Source organism: Aulonocara sp. 'chitande type north' Nkhata Bay, linkage group LG1 (assembly GCF_057382095.1).
Source record: "Aulonocara sp. 'chitande type north' Nkhata Bay isolate Kocher_YH1m ecotype deep benthic linkage group LG1, A_spYH_male_GT1.1, whole genome shotgun sequence".
Classification (NCBI taxonomy): Eukaryota; Metazoa; Chordata; class Actinopteri; order Cichliformes; family Cichlidae; genus Aulonocara; species Aulonocara sp. 'chitande type north' Nkhata Bay.
Genome location: NC_141344.1, coordinates 8,341,870 through 8,357,726, shown reverse-complemented (window position 1 = coordinate 8,357,726; position 15,857 = coordinate 8,341,870). Strand labels below are relative to the sequence as shown.

The following is a 15,857-nucleotide window of genomic DNA, read 5'->3' as shown; positions in this document are numbered from 1 at the left end:
ACAATTCTAATTTCCTAGTATACTAAACCGCTATCAAAAACGACTTTTTCATAGAAAGCCATCGCTCCCTTGACTTGCAGTAACGGAGTATCAACACTAGGAGGCAGTAACATATTTTTAATACGTGTTGACGTCAGCTGCTGTACAGCATGAGACAGTCTAACAGCAGGGATGTAAACAGTACTTTCCTCATTCATATGCTGCGGCTGGCCTACAGGTTCGTGACAGATATTTCCTGGTCCATTTGTTATTTTTGTGTGAACCAGGAAACCTGTATATACTCTGTGTTTAATCCGGGCATTGGTTTACTTCGAGTACATCTAGTGGCTGTGTACATACTAGCATAATGTAAAAGTGCTAAGTTAGCTTGCTAGAACTTCTGAAGCTAACAGGGTAAACAGGAATGTGTGCACTTTTAAAGAAAAAAAACTGTTTACGGTTCTTTTGTGTATTAGGATGATAAATACTTGCTAGACGAGCATTCATTAGCCTGTCTGAAATTCGGCATGAATTCAGGATACAACAACCGAAAGTAAACTGAAGCTATAGTCTTCACCAAACTATTGATTTGCCTGCCTGGATAGAGAAGAATAAGTGACGCCAACTCAATAAAATGTTTATACTATAAACATGTATTTGATAGAATATTTGAAATACGCTTTATTGCAATAGTTTTGAAGCGATATGGCTGTGGTCAGACTGACGACTTTCCCTTCCTTCTCTTCGTGCTGGTTAAAATTAGGTATTTGGTATTAACAGGCAGCATATCGATCTTAAATTCCAGCTTAGATCTGTGTGGGAGAATCTCATGCTGGTGGCAACATGGCATCAACTTCCAGCTTTGCTCCTCCAAAACTGTCAGACTTTATTCTCACAGAGCGGCTGGGCAGTGGTACATATGCTACAGTCTACAAAGCCTACAGGAAGGTGAGTTAATCTGTGATATGTAAATGTGGGTATTATTAGTCATTTTGATTATATACCACACATTTTACATTCCTAATTCTTTCTGCATTTAAGGCTCACACAGAGTATGTTATGCACTATGCATAATAATGTCAAAAAGAAAGTTTAGACAGGTGTCCATGCAACCCTGCGCATTTGATTAATTGATCATCTGCAAGTGTGACAACTTCTAAAAAAGCTGAGGTTTTTTAGAAGTGGTCACCTCAACTCTAACTGAATTTCCTGAACTCCGAGTCCTAGCCTAACAGAGGCCTAGCCTAACTCCAAAAGCCTCAGCTAGCATGTTAAATGTTCAAGTTCATGATGGTAAAGTTAGAAAAAGGCGGAATAATATGGCTTGCTAAGAGGGGTTATCAGGAGAAAAGTTCTTATCTCTCAAATCAACATGGCACATAACAAATCAAAAGACTTCTGAAACAATGTCCTTTGGACAGACAAAGCCATAGTGGAGATGTTTGGCTATAATGTACAGCCCCTACTTAGCAAAAAACACAGCATATCAACACAAACACCTGCCAACTGTCAACAACATTAGTGGAGTGGTAATTTGGGCTTGTTTTTCAGCCACAGGATCTCGGCACCAATATTGTAGAGTAAAATGCGAGGCTATTTGACTGGTAGTTAAAGCATTGTCTTAATTTGGTCACGAATGGTTGAAAAAGAAAAGAAGCAAGATTTTGGAATGGTCCAGTTAATGTCCAGAGCTCAACCCGATTTAAAAGCGTGGCAAGACCTTAAGAGAGCTGAATATAAATTAATTTCTACAAACTTCAGTTAACTAAAACTACACTGTAAAGGAGAGTGGGCCAAAATTCTTCCATAATGTTGTGAGAAACTGTAGTCATGCAGAAAACGGTCACAAGTCATTGCTGCTGAAGTTGGTTCTGTGGACTTTTGAGTCATGGAGCGTACTTGATTTCTCAAATGACTATGCAGTCCTGTTAAAACCTTTTTTTGTTTGTTTGTTTGTTTTGCAGGGGAACAGTCGAGAGGTGGTTGCAGTTAAAGTAGTTGGAAAGAAGACTCTTAACAAGGCTTCCACAGAAAATCTGCTCACAGAGATTGAAATCCTAAAGACTGTGCGCCATCCTCATATAGTGCAGCTGAAAGACTTCCAGGTTAGCTCATACATGTGTTTTAGTATAGCTGGTACTTATGCAAGGTTTTTTTTTTGATGAGCAGAGTTTTGTGTCCCATATTATCTGTCTGGCTTTTTAATAACTGTTCATCTAGTTCAGGAATATAAGGGCGGGAGCTTCTCCCAGCTGTTGTAGGGTGAGAAGCAGGATACACCCTGGACCAGTTGCAGCAATCTCCCAAAATAAAAATAAAAAATACTGTAAATAATATTTTTGGTACTTAAAAAAATCAATAAAATAGGAAAAAGGAACAGAAAGGCACTAGACCCATATTATTATATAAACTTTTCCCAGATTAAATAATAAATTGTTTTAAAATATTTTGTTATTTACAATATTGTGTTTACTATATTTGCACCTTTTTCTACATTAATTGTTTGGATATCACTTTCTATATAATTTTCTAAATAAATTTTTTATATAATTTCTCTCTTGTTTATATGTTTTCTTCCTGTTTTCTTCTTTTTTAGCTGATATTTATGTTTTTAAAACATTAAGAAAGATATTAACGAAATAAATGTGAAATAAAACTAATACTCTTGCTTCGACTCTGTCCCTCAGTGTCTGAACTTTTCTTTTTCATCAGTGGGATGCTGAAAATATTTACTTGATTCTTGAATGGTGTTCTGGTGGCGATCTCTCCTGCTTCATTCGCAGTCGCAGGATTTTACCTGAGAGTGTGACTCGGCGCTTTCTGCAGCAGATTGGTGGGTGATTCCCATTTCAAACAATATTGCTGAAGTTTTATGTGAATGTTTTTGATGAGAGACTTGTTTGAAAGCAATCAGCATGAAGCAGGTTTTTACATACCCGTTTTAGGAAGTCTGGAAATTAAATCCAATTCGAAAACTTTTTCAGCTGTGCATACTTGTTTGTGGAATAAAATTGCATTCATATTCTATCCTGAGCTATTACATCTGTCCACAAAAACAGCTTGTGCCCTCCAGTTTCTTCATGAGCGAAATATCTCACACCTGGATTTGAAACCCCAGAATATTCTGCTCAGCGGCTCTATCCTGAAACTAGCAGGTGATCACATGCACTCACTAAACAACAAGCACGGGAAGCTAATGTTTTACTGTAAACATGCCAACTGGTAGAGAATAAACAGATAGTTTCAGATGTAATTTACTTCCTAATTTGCCCACAGATTTTGGTTTTGCACAATACATGTCCCCATGGGACGAGCAGAGTGTCCTGAGAGGTTCTCCTCTCTACATGGCTCCTGAGATGGTGTGCCGTCGGCAGTATGACTCCAGGGTGGATCTGTGGTCTGTAGGAGTTATTCTCTATGGCAAGTACTGCGTGTTCACATATTTTATCTCTTGTGAATGTGAAATGCCATCAACATGAAGAATACTTTGCTTCATTTGTCACTTGTAATGCATTTGTGTTAGACATCTTGGCAACTAATGTGGTTCTGGGTACACAGAATCTGGTGTAATCTGTCCTGTGCCATGTTGTGTGTCTCACTTCTGACAGTAATTTATAATATCTTGACACCACTCCTTTTCCAGCAATAAAAGGCTAATCAGCTGACTGACCCTGCAGGCTTGAAAGAGCTCACTCAGTAGGCTAAAAGTAGAATTGAACTATTAATCATCAAGTGACAGAGTGGTGAAGAGCCCTTTATGGGTTTTTAGTGCAGTAATTGTGCAATAATATTGTAATAGCACACAGCAGTAACGTGTGCTATCGGTGTGACACTGTACAGTGCAAAATGAAAAGAATATTTTATATTATGTGCTTTTTAGAAAAGCTAAGTAGAATTAATTTAATTTTTCATTTGCACAGAATTTTTCAATAAAATCCAACATTCAAGTTGTTGATTGTTTTAATATCTATCTGTCTATCTGTCTGTCTATCTGTGTATCTGTGTGCAAGAGTTTATTAAGATTGCTCAGTTGAATCACTTTCTTTATTTTTTTTATTATGAAGTACTCAGTAATTATTGCATAATTATTCTTTTGTAATAATCTACTGCCCATTGTTTTTGTGCACACAGAGGCATTGTTTGGCAGAGCACCATTTGCATCAAAGTCATATGCTGAATTAGAGGAGAAGATCAGGAGCAACCAACCTATTGAAGTAAGTTATGAGCAATCTGGTGAATGTGTTAGAAAAACTTGAATTGCACTGGTTATGAGCAAATGTGCAAATGACAATGACTATTCCAACTATGGATGTAGAAATCCTGCTGAATGCTATAGTTATGTTTCTTATGTTTATAAAAATTGCTCGTCAGTATGCAAAGGCACAAATTTAAGCATTTCATTTTGTTACATTTGTACAGTATCTCCATAGTATATTGGGGTTGATCAGGTTTTCCAGATTGATATGTATCATTACATCTTCTTCAAATTAGATAGCATAGTAATAATTTCCTAACAGTAAATCTGAAATATGCTGTAGGTGGCCTGTGTAGAAAACACAACAGTTGCAAGTATTTTTCTCCCATGTACTGGATTTAACCACTAGATGGCAAACTATTCCACTCAAGAGGAACCAGCAATTGAAGCTCTACTGAAACATGACTGGTCCTCTTAAATCACCTACAACATTCAAGACAATCTGAAATGTCTCTTCTAGGAAGCTGAAGAACATGAACTTTTAAATGATGAGAAATAATAAAAGATACTAGATGAATTTGAGTGAAATAAACATCAAGACAGCAGCATAAGCTGTTTGTTTATTCCCTAAATAAATGTTATCCTCTCTTAGCTTCATTCCATACTTTTACTCTTCTCATTTGTCCTCTCCTGCAGTGATTCTGTGGTCTACTCCAGAGTTTGACAAATACTGATTTAAGAGGGCAGTCTGGGACTGAAAACTGTGTTTACATACAGAAAACAAGGGCTTGTGATCTCTTAAAAAAGAGACAGAGAGAGATAATTAATTAAATGGCTTAGTAACTAATAACTCTATTTGTGTCTTTGTCCTATTTTTTGCCACATGCGCAAACCACATTAGGCTTAAGATTGGAAGAATTATCAAGAAAACATGTGCTTGTTTTACCCTTTCTTTAATGGAGACAAGAAAAGGGGAAAGAGGGGCGGAATGACGTGCAGCAAAGGTCCCATGACAGTAATGAAACCCTCTGTCCAGCCTTTGTACGTGATGGGCTACTGGGGCATCCGCGATCCGTGCACTTTAATGTTGGAGGACTTTCAAAACACTAGGATTCTTGAATCAGACATTAGTCTTAGACTTAATTGCTTGCATTAGCACATGGCCCATTATCCAGGGATTCACACAGAGAGTTTAAAGGTCATCTTTTGACAGAAAGTAGCAACGTGAGACCAGAGGGTCTGTGGTAACAATGTGCTGTCCTTTTTCCTTGTATCACCATGCCGATTGGATGCAATGCAATAAGGTTGTGTTTTGTATCAGCTCCCTCCCGGGGCCAGGGTATCCAAGGACTGCAGAGACCTTCTGTTGCGGCTGCTGGAGAGAAATCCAGATGCCCGGATTACCTTTGCAGAGTTCTTTACCCACCCTTTTGTGGATATGGAGCACATGCCAACTGCAGAAAGTATAGTGAAAGCGGTAAGAGACTAGGATTATTCCAGATTTTCAAGAAATATTTTGTATGTGACTGACTTTTATACATGCGTTTGTAGGTCTGTAAACATACTTTCGCTGTGTGGTGTTAATGAATAGACGTTTGTATCCGTTTCCAATCAGTAATACCACTTTCTGTTTCTTCTTTCCAGAAAAAGCTGGTCCTACAGGCCGTTCAGAAGGACCAGGAGGGGGAGAGGTCTGCAGCACTCTCGCTTTACTGCAGTGCTCTTGAGCACTTTGTCCCTGCTATTTATTGTAAGAGCAACAACCACCATAATATCCTGTCTATGACTTAAGGCCCACTATGATGCACTGTCTTTGTTCCAGCACAATAAACTGGCAAAGGAAACTCAATAAATGAAAAACCAACACATCTCTTTTCTTTGCCCTCCCTAGATGAAACAAATTGTCAACGTAAAGAGGCCCTCAGGCAAAAGGTAGGCCTGAAAACAGTCCTCACATTCACATGTGGATTGCCCTCTATTTTCAGTTGCTTTTTTCCCTATAATCCAGTGGCTCTCACTTGTAATGAATTCTTCTTTATGAAAACCATATGTGTGTATAGAGAGCATGAGAACCATATGTTGTGGTTGATGTAATTAAGTTAAGTCAATGTAAGCGGCCTTTCCACAGGTCAGGCAGTATGTGTCCAGAGCTGAGGAGCTGAAAGCCCTGGTAGCTTCGGACAACAGGCTGAGCTTCGAGCAGGCGCGGACTTCCAGGGACATCCTCCGAGGTAAAGAAACAAAAAATAAAAATAAAAAACATACATCTCCGGGCAGAGGCTGAGGCACCACATGGCTCCCAAGCTGGATGTAGCCTGCTGTATTTTGTTTTACATAAGCACTGTGCTTGTTAATCAATATCCTATGTTTACACCACACATTATTACCAAGGCCACACACCAGTCTTTGCAGCCTTCATTCAAGCAACATGTCTGTGAAGTCCAGGTTCACTTAGTGCTGCACTATGAATCAAACTTGAGCCTTGTTTAGCCACACACTGTGTATCATTTTTCTTTTAACTTAGATCAAATAATTGGATGTTTACTTCAAAATGGGTTTTTGTAGAATAGCAAACATGCAAAGATGAAACATGTAAAACTTTAATCAGTATTAGAAGGAAAAAAATGTTCATTTCTCTTTGTCCTGGAGGTGAAATGTCTGTGAAGGTTTTCAGTCATCCAGGTCATCGTAGTCTAAAGAGCTTGGAAAGAAAAGTGTCTGGACTTATTTAGGTTTCTTGAAGACGTTTTACCTCTCATCGAGAAGCTTCTTCAGTCTGAAGCTCAAACAATTACTCAAATATATAACTAAACCACTGTGTCCACAATACAGTTTGTCATAAGATGCATCAATATTTCATGCTAATTTCAAAGTTCTGCATATGTTTCAGTAGAATGAGTTCTGCTGTGTGTCCATCTAAATTCAACAGCAATGCAAAGTAGTTTTCTGTTTTTCTTCATTTGCAGAAATGTCTAAAGATCAGCCACGTCTGCTAGCTGCTTTGGAGATGGCCTCTACTGCCATTGCTAAGGTTAGATGGGTTTATTGCGGGATGATGTAGTTACACATAAATTGTGTAGTAGTAGTAGTGGTGCTAGTTAGTTTTTAGTTACTTGATATACTGGCTTAAATAATTTCTGCCTAACTTTCCTGTATAGGAGGAGAGTGGATCAGATGACCTTGAGGCACTGGATATGTACCAGCAGTGTTTAGGAGAACTACTGTTGGGACTAGCAGGTAGACAAATACATTTCTTTCGTTATAACATCAGTTATTCAGATTTTTATAGATGTTGGTTGCTGAGCCACTTCACCGGTTCTTAAGGTAAGCTAAAGTGCTAAAGCATAGGGAATGCTGAAGTGTCACCAAAGACAATGAAACCATCTTGTAGTCCTCTATCTGGTACTTTCTCTGCACACTGAGACTGTAGCAGCTTTGTTCGTGTGTTTGCAAATATTTGGTACTAGAGAGAGAAAAATAAGAAAGATTTTGAAGAAAAATAATTTTAAAAGGCAGCTTGGCACTTAGAGTTATGTAAAGTGGGGTAATAATGAGTAGGCTAGGACTCAGAGTTCAGGAAATTCAGTTAGAGTTGAGGCTATAGCTAGGTCAAGAAATAGCTAAGGAAAAATGATCCTCAAGGGAAAGACGTTGGAGAGTGAATAAAGAGTAATTTAACTAGAATAAGAAAAGATACTAAACATGACAAAGGGTCTTTTAGAGAGGTGGATGCAAAGAAAGGGTGACCGGGGGAGAGTGAAAGGTAATCTGAAAGGGTGAAAGACAAGAGACTGTGAAACCACAGACTTGGAGAGAGATGGGGACACTTAGTATGACAGACAGAGTAACAGAAGAGACTCCAGTGACTCTGTCTGTGGCCTGGCGTCCATTAGGCTGGGTTCATGAGCTCATCTGGAAGATCAGCCCAATGGAAGAGGTGGAATAGAGTGATCCAGATGTGGCTTTGAGCTGGGATGAGACCCGTGCCAGCACCCTGTGTGTGGTATGAAAGCCTTGCCATCTGCTTCCCATTCAGACAGAACACTTCACTTATTTGTGTTTACACACTGGAAACAAACAAAAACTATTATCTTTCTAATAGACAAGAGCTCTAAGCATTCAGATACTGCTTTTGAAACAAATCTGGTCAATTAAAAAATACTGTTACTTTTTCACTTGAAATGGATATTAGTTTCTAAAGCTGTCTGAAGAAAATTTTTACACGTGTAGAATAACGCTGATAGCTTTTTTTTTTTCTTTTTTCTTTTAGATTTGTTATGCTATACTGGTTTAGTTGGTTGGTGAATGCAGTCTCAACCACCTTCTCTCTCCAGTGTCAGGGAGCCTTGTTGTGGCAGAGGATACCATGAGGAGTATAGTCGGGGGAAAAGATTGGTTCTTTGACTGTCTAGGAGCTCTTTGCCACACAGCTTTTCACCATGCCTAACTACCACAGACTCCTCTTTTTACTGCTCATCTCTCTCCATTTTCTGTGAGTCTTCTCTTTTGGATGGTAGTTGGTGAAAACACTGGCCTACATTAGAAACCATCCCATCTTGAACCTCACTAGTGAAATCCAGTCTTGTAGTTGACCTCTCCCAGAACAAACTAAGTAATTAGGTATTGGACTTCTCTCCTCCCTTCATCTCCTCATTATTTTCCTCATTATTCTTATGTCTTTTTTTTTCTCCTCTTGGTGAGCCAGCCGAGCCCCAGGGCCGCAGGAGGGAGCTGCTCCACAGCGAGGTGAGTGTGTGAGGAAGGGATTCTGGTTCAGTGCTCACAGTAGGAACGACAATCTCCTACCTCCACTGAGCCCTCAGCTGATCACCTTCCACAATACACACTCCATCACATAACCTGCAAGCATTTTTTCCACTCATCAAATACGATTTTGTTTTTGTTTTGTTTTTTGGTAAAGAACAAATAATATAATTCATCATCTATAGTTCCTGTAACATACCCATAGATCACTGTCCACGTAGATAATTGGATATCTTGTATTACCAGTGTGTCACGTGACCACTCTTGCAGAGGTACACATACTGACAAATTATCAGTTACATAAAGCTTTATGGTGCTTTTTTTTTGGTTTTACAATTTAAAAACTTTGCTAAAATTTAGCTAGATGTCTCATTCATAGACTATTGTTTTTTCTAATCCACTTCAGTTACTGTAGAGGCTGGAAAGCCTCTGTTGCAAAAGAGTAATGTCAACTTTAAAGTCAGTCAGCTAAAAATGAAATGTTTTTAAAAATGTGGGGATGTGATGAATCTAAAATGTCAAGAAGGTCAGCATCCATTTATTTATTTCTAATCTTCTTACACTTGCGAGAACCTGGGGGAATAATAGCCATGTTTTTCCAACATCCTCAACGAAGCTGAATAAAACCCTAAATTCTGCAATCCTGTAAGATTGCTTACTGTAACTTTGAGGAATTAGGATCCTGGATTCTTGCATTGATGAGGTGTTGTGTATGTCTGTTGGTAAAGCTCCGGAGTCTTTTGTTTTTGTGAAGATTGTTAATCCAGAAACTGATCCAACAACAGACAGCCATATTTCAACAACAAAGCCAAAAAAAAAAGGGGGGGGGGGAGGGATTGAATGAGCCGTGTAGACCTCCCTATTTGAAGTTTTATGGGTGCTTGTCTTAAGTAAATTCAGCTGCGGCTGTAATAATCTAATGCAGCATTAGGGAGGCGAGTTTGGGGTATTAGATTGAAAGCATGTGTGTATGTGAGAACCTAAAAAAGCCAACACATGCTGCCATGGCTGGCCTCCATGTGCGTTCATATCTACTGTTGAGCACACTTTGGTCTCTCAAAGCTGTAATTCAATATTCTGGCTTCTCAGTAGTGAGTCATAGCTTGGATCTAGCTAGTGTATGTTGACATAGTGTCATTATGGCTGAGCATACATGGGATCTCTTTGTCTTGTAGCCTTTGTTGGTAATAAAATTTCTGCAAGTTATCAGCATGCCCCATATACTTTGCTTACCCGTGTAGATTTGTTCCACATTTATTGTAGTTGGTGATTAAAGGGATTGTGATTAAAGTTTTGTGGCTACATAAGGTTGGGGTCAGAGCCGGATACTAAAAACCTGTGGTCAGAATGATTATTTGGCTCCAAAGATTGGTGTTTTAAAGGGACATTATGGACGTCATCAATTTAGGTCTCCCGTCATTACGATCCTCAGATGTTACTTCAGTAAGACCTGAGAGAGCTGGCTTTAAATTGTGACAAAGTGGGGGTACAACTAGGTATTAGGTGCAGCCAAAAACCTTCATGATCACCAAAGGACTGATTACCACAGTAAAGAGCGTCCTCGAGCCTTGTGATGACAGCAGTTACCGCTTGCACGTGTGTGCCATATGAAATCTTTTCAAAAAATAGAAATACTAAGTTGCAGAGATGATTGGTTTGATCTGATTTAATTCAGGTTTTGCCAACATGCATCCAGAATTTATTGTTTGTTTGTTTGTTTTATGCACAAAAACAGCACAGTGTAGAGTAAATAATAAATAAAATACATAATACACAACAAAAAACAATTAACCATCTGTATACTTCACTTAAAGGCAATTAAGTCACAATAAAATGTAAAAAATTAGACTATATGGTCATACTGGAAGCTGTCTGAGAATTACTAGTGTTATGTAACCACAAACTACAGCTGAGGGTTGTACTAATGTGTTTTGTTTTACAGCCTTTTGATAACAAAGAAGACTTTTTATTAAAAACCAGAGAAAAGGGGGATCACTGAAGTCTAGGAACTATGAATATCTGTACAATCTGTTATCTCATCTACTATGGGATGGATTATATTTTAACTAGTCAGCCTTGCTTCTGGATTCATGCTGCAGGCACAGTTAAAATCCTGAGTAGAAAACATGTTTAAAATGAAAGCCATTGTGCCTGTGTTGTAACTGTGTATCTGTTACCAAATTTATTGGAATTTTGTATCTCATCAGATTAAAAGCCTCATGAGCAGAGCTGAATACCTCAAAAAGCATATTAAGGTAAGCATGCACTCCTTCAGCGTAGATTCAAGTGAAGGAGAAGAAAGACCCCAGACTGTATGAGAAAACATTTGATTTACAAAAAAAACAGAGGTAAGGATCTTAAGATACATGTTTTGTTAATTTTTCAGATGCAGGAGACTCAAAGGGACGTTTCTCTGGATCGAGAATCTCTCGCAGAATCCGTCAGAAGTTGTGAGTCTCCCTGTTGTGTTGTGTAATCATTACTTTTACTTTTTTGATTTTACCTTGCAGCCATTCTGATAAGTAGCTACAGTATATGTAGTGTTAGTGAGGGGATGTGGTGGAAGTTGCTGTAGGTGAGGAACACACATCTCAAGTTGCAATGAAATGTCCTTTCACTGAAGTTTTTTCCACTAGTAAAATATGAGCCATTCTGTTGCTGCTCTGGCCGCCCTGCTGGGCTCCCTGACTCTTTCATTTTATTTCCATGCAGCCCTGTCCTCCCGTATAGCCTATATTGTGAAAGTGAGACATATTCAAAGAAAAAAATAATAACTTTAAAAAATCTAAACTCGAAACTTCTATTTAAGGGTTGCTTTTTGTTCCTTTTGTGTCGCTACATGTCAAACGTCTCCACAAAGTTAAGTTTTAATATCTGCAAATTTCTGTAGTGGTAACCTTTGTAGACAAAACCTAATTCCTCATATTTTCTAAGCTCTGCTCCTAGATGGATAGTAAATACTTAAAGTCGGGACAATATCCTGTTCTCCGCTAGGGATTCCTGGGGAGTTATGAATTTAAAAAAGAAAAAAAGACAGGAACGGGGGAAGGCAACTGATGACTGTAGAGGCCGTTTAAGTTTCATGAAGAATGTGGCTTCTTATTCTGCTGGTGTTATTTTAATAAAACCACACCACAGTTAGCCTGGCTGGCACTAATCCAACAGTAGCTGTAGTAGAGAGGGTCGCAGCTACGCCCAAGTCTGTCTGGTGACCTTAGACTACACCAACATAAGCATAACCAACTTTTGCTGAGAACTGAGATCTCTAAACTCCTCTAAAAAATCACATGTCAGACTGTCTTGGTAGTCCATGTACAGCACCTTTCCCTTACAAGCCTGGAGCCCTGAATATTTAAACTGGCATCATATGCATGATCAGTGTAGCCCAGCAGGGGATAGAAATGAAGGTCTTGGCAGATGAATATCTGATAACTCCATTTACATAAAGGTTTATTTATGGAAAAGGACTGGATATGTTCTGTTTGGCTCATGCAGCAACAAACAATAAAAGAGGACTCGCATCTCCTCCAAGGTCACGATTTAGTGTGTTTACAAAATTAATTATATTTTATCAGTGTCAGTGGCTGTTTGTACTGGCTTTGTTCAAAGATGAGTTGGCTTAGAGCTGTAACACCTCAGAAGAAGATTGTTATAGAAAATAATTCAAAGCTTCTTTTGTTACCCTGATGCAGAAAATGTCAGCAAGAAAAAAAAAATACACAAACAAGTATAAGCAATTGGATTTTCATGGAAAAATCTGAAACATGGGGATCATGCCAGAATTCTGATGCAGGCCTTATAAGCATAGAGTACATTTTATTCTAAATGCAGATGATTATTAGTTTCTGTCACTGCTATAACATCAGTATTAAAATCACAAGAAGAGTATACATATACTGCAAACTACATATACTATTTGGTGGGATGCCAGTCTGTCTATGCTGGAGAGTGGACAGGAGACGACACACTAAAGCACTTTTCACACATGCACTGCAGCCCTGGACTCTCCTAAGTATTACCTAACAGAGACGCATGTGAGGACTTGAATATCTGATGCAGTCAATTCGGACATTAGCTGGTCTTTAATCTGCCTGTACTTTCATTAAAGTTTCACAATTGAATTTAGATTCAGAAAACTGATTGATGAAGTGATATCTACGTAGTGTAACGGTGATTGCTAATTATGCAGTGGCACAGACAGAACACCTGGGCTGCTGATGTGCACTTCTGTACACAGCAGGAGAAGGAGAAAGACATCACATTTAAGCTCATAGGTAGTAACACAAACGCGCATTAAGTTAGATAATTAATTTATAAATAAACTTTAAATGTTTATAAAGAGTTGTTTTTATAAAAATGTTGAAGATGTTTAGTCTAACACACTGTTTTCCTTTAATCAGTCGAAATGAATAACATAAAAGTTTCCTAAGCAACTCTGGAAAATATTCTTCATCTTTTTGGATGCCAGATGTGTTTACCGAACCCTTAGAGAATAATTATTTCAAATGTTGTAGGAAATGTGTTGTAATCTTGAAAAAGTGGAGCTTGACACATTTCTGTCTTCTCAGCCTGCTGTTTGCAGTAAACAGGACAGCCACCGTGGGAAGACTGGAACTCCTCGGCTGTCTGTCAGTGTACAGGTTGGACACAGAGCCTTCACCTGACCAGCTTTCTGCTGTAGCCAAATCACACCACATCCTAACCAACTGAGTACACTATCTGGGTGGGATATTGCACTTGCCAGCCAAATGTGGTCAATGTTTTGGCTGATGCTGTAAAGTTTTTACATGAAATGATTGGACAGGTAGTGAACTTCTGTTTATTATTTTTCAGGAAAAAAAAAGTTGGCTGGTAAGAAACTCTTGAATTTTGGATTTGCACACTGCTGAATGTGAAAGTTCCCTGTTCTTTACACTGTTGTTGCCCTGCTTAGCCCGAATCCCCTCCTACTGACACACCATTGATATGTAAATGGTGGACAGCTTGTATGACAATACAACACTGTCACGGCAACACGCAACTGGCACTGTTGCATTTTGGTTTGGTGTAGAACATTCAAATGTATTTGAAGTTTAACTAAACCTACGAAAAACTGAAAATACAGATGTTTCAAAAGCATTTTCAGCAAATAGTATAGATGATGTGTACGATATATGATATAGAGGCCTGTACAAACAGCTACATACTACTCCGCACCCCCCTTTTCCCCCCACTGCCTTTACTGTGGGTGAACCACAGGCTCACCATGCTCTCTCCACTGATGGAGTTCTCTCCACCGCTATGAGGGGAAAACTGGAGAGGTGCGGCCTCTGCCTTATTTACACTAGACATGCATTTTCTTAGGTTTGGCACTGGCTTTAGATTTGAGGGATACACTGAGTTGTGGAGTTCAAGTAAAGCCTTCATAACTGGGCCTCTGTGAAACGGTAAAAAACTTAATAGATGGTGGCAAGCCAATGATCCTCGCTGTTGTAGGTCTTCACGGACCGTTTAGATTTCATTTATTTGAATATTCCAAAAGGGAGCTTTAATACAATTATCAAAAATATTATACTGTATGTTTGTTTGCAAGATTTTCATTCTGCTGTACTGTTTCATTATTTAATTTCTTTATACAGTGTGAATTTTAATATGTATTTATTAAATGACAAATCACAAATGACAGTTCTGTCTCAAAATAAAATCACAATCTTTAAAAATTGTGCAGTCTGAAGTTTTGTCAGCAGCACGTCGCAAACACTCATTTTTCAGAATCTTTGCAAAGATTTATTTGTCTTCGTGTGAACAGCGCTCCTGGTTCCTCACCACTGTCATCATCTGGAAGTGCGCTCTGTAGAAACAGCTGGCTCGTGTCCACGAGGGGTGGAGACAGGGAGGCAGGGAAGGGAAAAGTAAGAATACTTGTTAATAATATGATTCATGAGATGAGATAACGGATTCAATAAAATGTCACAAAAACTGGAGAATGGTGAGGAATTTATTTCATCTGCATAATCTCTCTTGCCAAGAATGCTACGTCCAGGTTTTTTCACAAAATTATGTCAGTTGAAGACCTAACATGATAGATCCACATTTTTATTCTGTGAAGCTTTGGCTTACTGTTATCTTTTTTGGAAAAGTAAAATGATTGTCCCACTCACCCGCAAAATAAGATTTTTGCCTCTTTGGGGGGAAAACAAGGCCTGTCTTACAAAGTGAAAGTTCGGAGTTTGAAAGATGTGTTTACCATGCAGTTTCCAGTGAAACACAGTACTGCTCCATTAATGGAAATGCATGAATCTGTGTGTGTGTTTTTCATTTATGCTAAACTCTAAAAGCCAAGATATTTTGATTTCCACAGTTCTTTGATTATTCTTTTTTTATTTCTGTGACGTTCGCTTTTTCCAACTTATTTCCAATATTAAATTGCCCATTTAAAAACTGGATCAGTAGATCAAAAGACAAAGTTTTGTGAAAATCGGAAAGAGATGTATTTTGATATCTTAAAAAACTGCAGCTGTGGTTGTCATAGGTTTACGAGCGGTCTTCAAAACCAGGACTCAGATTAATGTTTGTTTTCTGTGCTCTCATTTAGCTAATAACAATCACCTGGTCATGCCAGGTGTAAATCAGTACCAGACCGTATGGTTAGAGCAGAAACAGCATGGCCCCGAAGCAACGGGATGAAGAACCATTGGGTGATGAGTTTGTGGCTGTGCTATGGAGGGGGCTGTAATTGGCTGTCGGTGCCCGTGGTGTTGGCTCAGTTTCTTTGCTTTAATCATAGCGCGAGCATGTTGCTGCCAGGAAAACTTTGGATGCAATTTTGACCCTTGTGCTTGCTTTGTTGTTTCTGGGAGTACTGCCAATTTATATTGCCTTCTTAAAAAGTCTGCTGAATAACCTTACAGTAATGCAGCCCAGAATGGGAGCTTCTTAG

General features: G+C 38.7%; 1 protein-coding gene across 3 annotated transcripts; it reads left to right on the top strand.

Moving 5' to 3' along the window:
• Positions 1-66: 66 nt before the first annotated feature.
• On the top strand, positions 67-14,763 carry ulk3 (unc-51 like kinase 3). 3 transcript variants are annotated; one of them, XR_015124300.1, is made up of 17 exons: positions 67-217; positions 785-927; positions 1,944-2,084; positions 2,692-2,812; positions 3,039-3,134; positions 3,256-3,399; positions 4,111-4,193; positions 5,496-5,651; positions 5,819-5,924; positions 6,066-6,106; positions 6,303-6,405; positions 7,141-7,205; positions 7,333-7,411; positions 8,445-8,666; positions 8,880-8,920; positions 11,146-11,193; positions 11,325-11,363. XR_015124300.1 is itself a non-coding variant. In XM_086257784.1 (17 exons), the coding sequence occupies exons 2-17, from the start codon at positions 823-825 to the stop codon at positions 13,521-13,523; spliced, it is 1,410 nt and encodes a 469-aa protein (XP_086113910.1). In that variant the 5' UTR covers positions 67-217; positions 785-822; the 3' UTR covers positions 13,524-14,656. The 3 variants fall into 3 exon arrangements, 2 of the variants coding, with proteins under 2 accessions (XP_086113910.1, XP_086113991.1); XM_086257784.1 differs by lacking the exon at positions 8,445-8,666 and adding an exon at positions 13,507-14,656 and having other exon boundaries at positions 11,325-11,388; XM_086257865.1 differs by lacking the exons at positions 67-217; positions 8,445-8,666 and adding an exon at positions 13,507-14,763 and having other exon boundaries at positions 763-927; positions 11,325-11,388.
• Positions 14,764-15,857: the final 1,094 nt, after the last annotated feature.

Bases quoted from the DNA above. Each gene is read 5' to 3' on its own strand.
- ulk3 (XM_086257865.1), top strand. From the start codon at position 823: ATGGCATCAACTTCCAGCTTTGCTCCTCCAAAACTGTCAGACTTTATT. The intron at 4,194-5,495 runs GTAAGTTATGAG...GTTTTGTATCAG, and splicing joins GGAGCAACCAACCTATTGAA to CTCCCTCCCGGGGCCAGGGT. The intron at 6,406-7,140 runs GTAAAGAAACAA...CTTCATTTGCAG, and splicing joins TTCCAGGGACATCCTCCGAG to AAATGTCTAAAGATCAGCCA.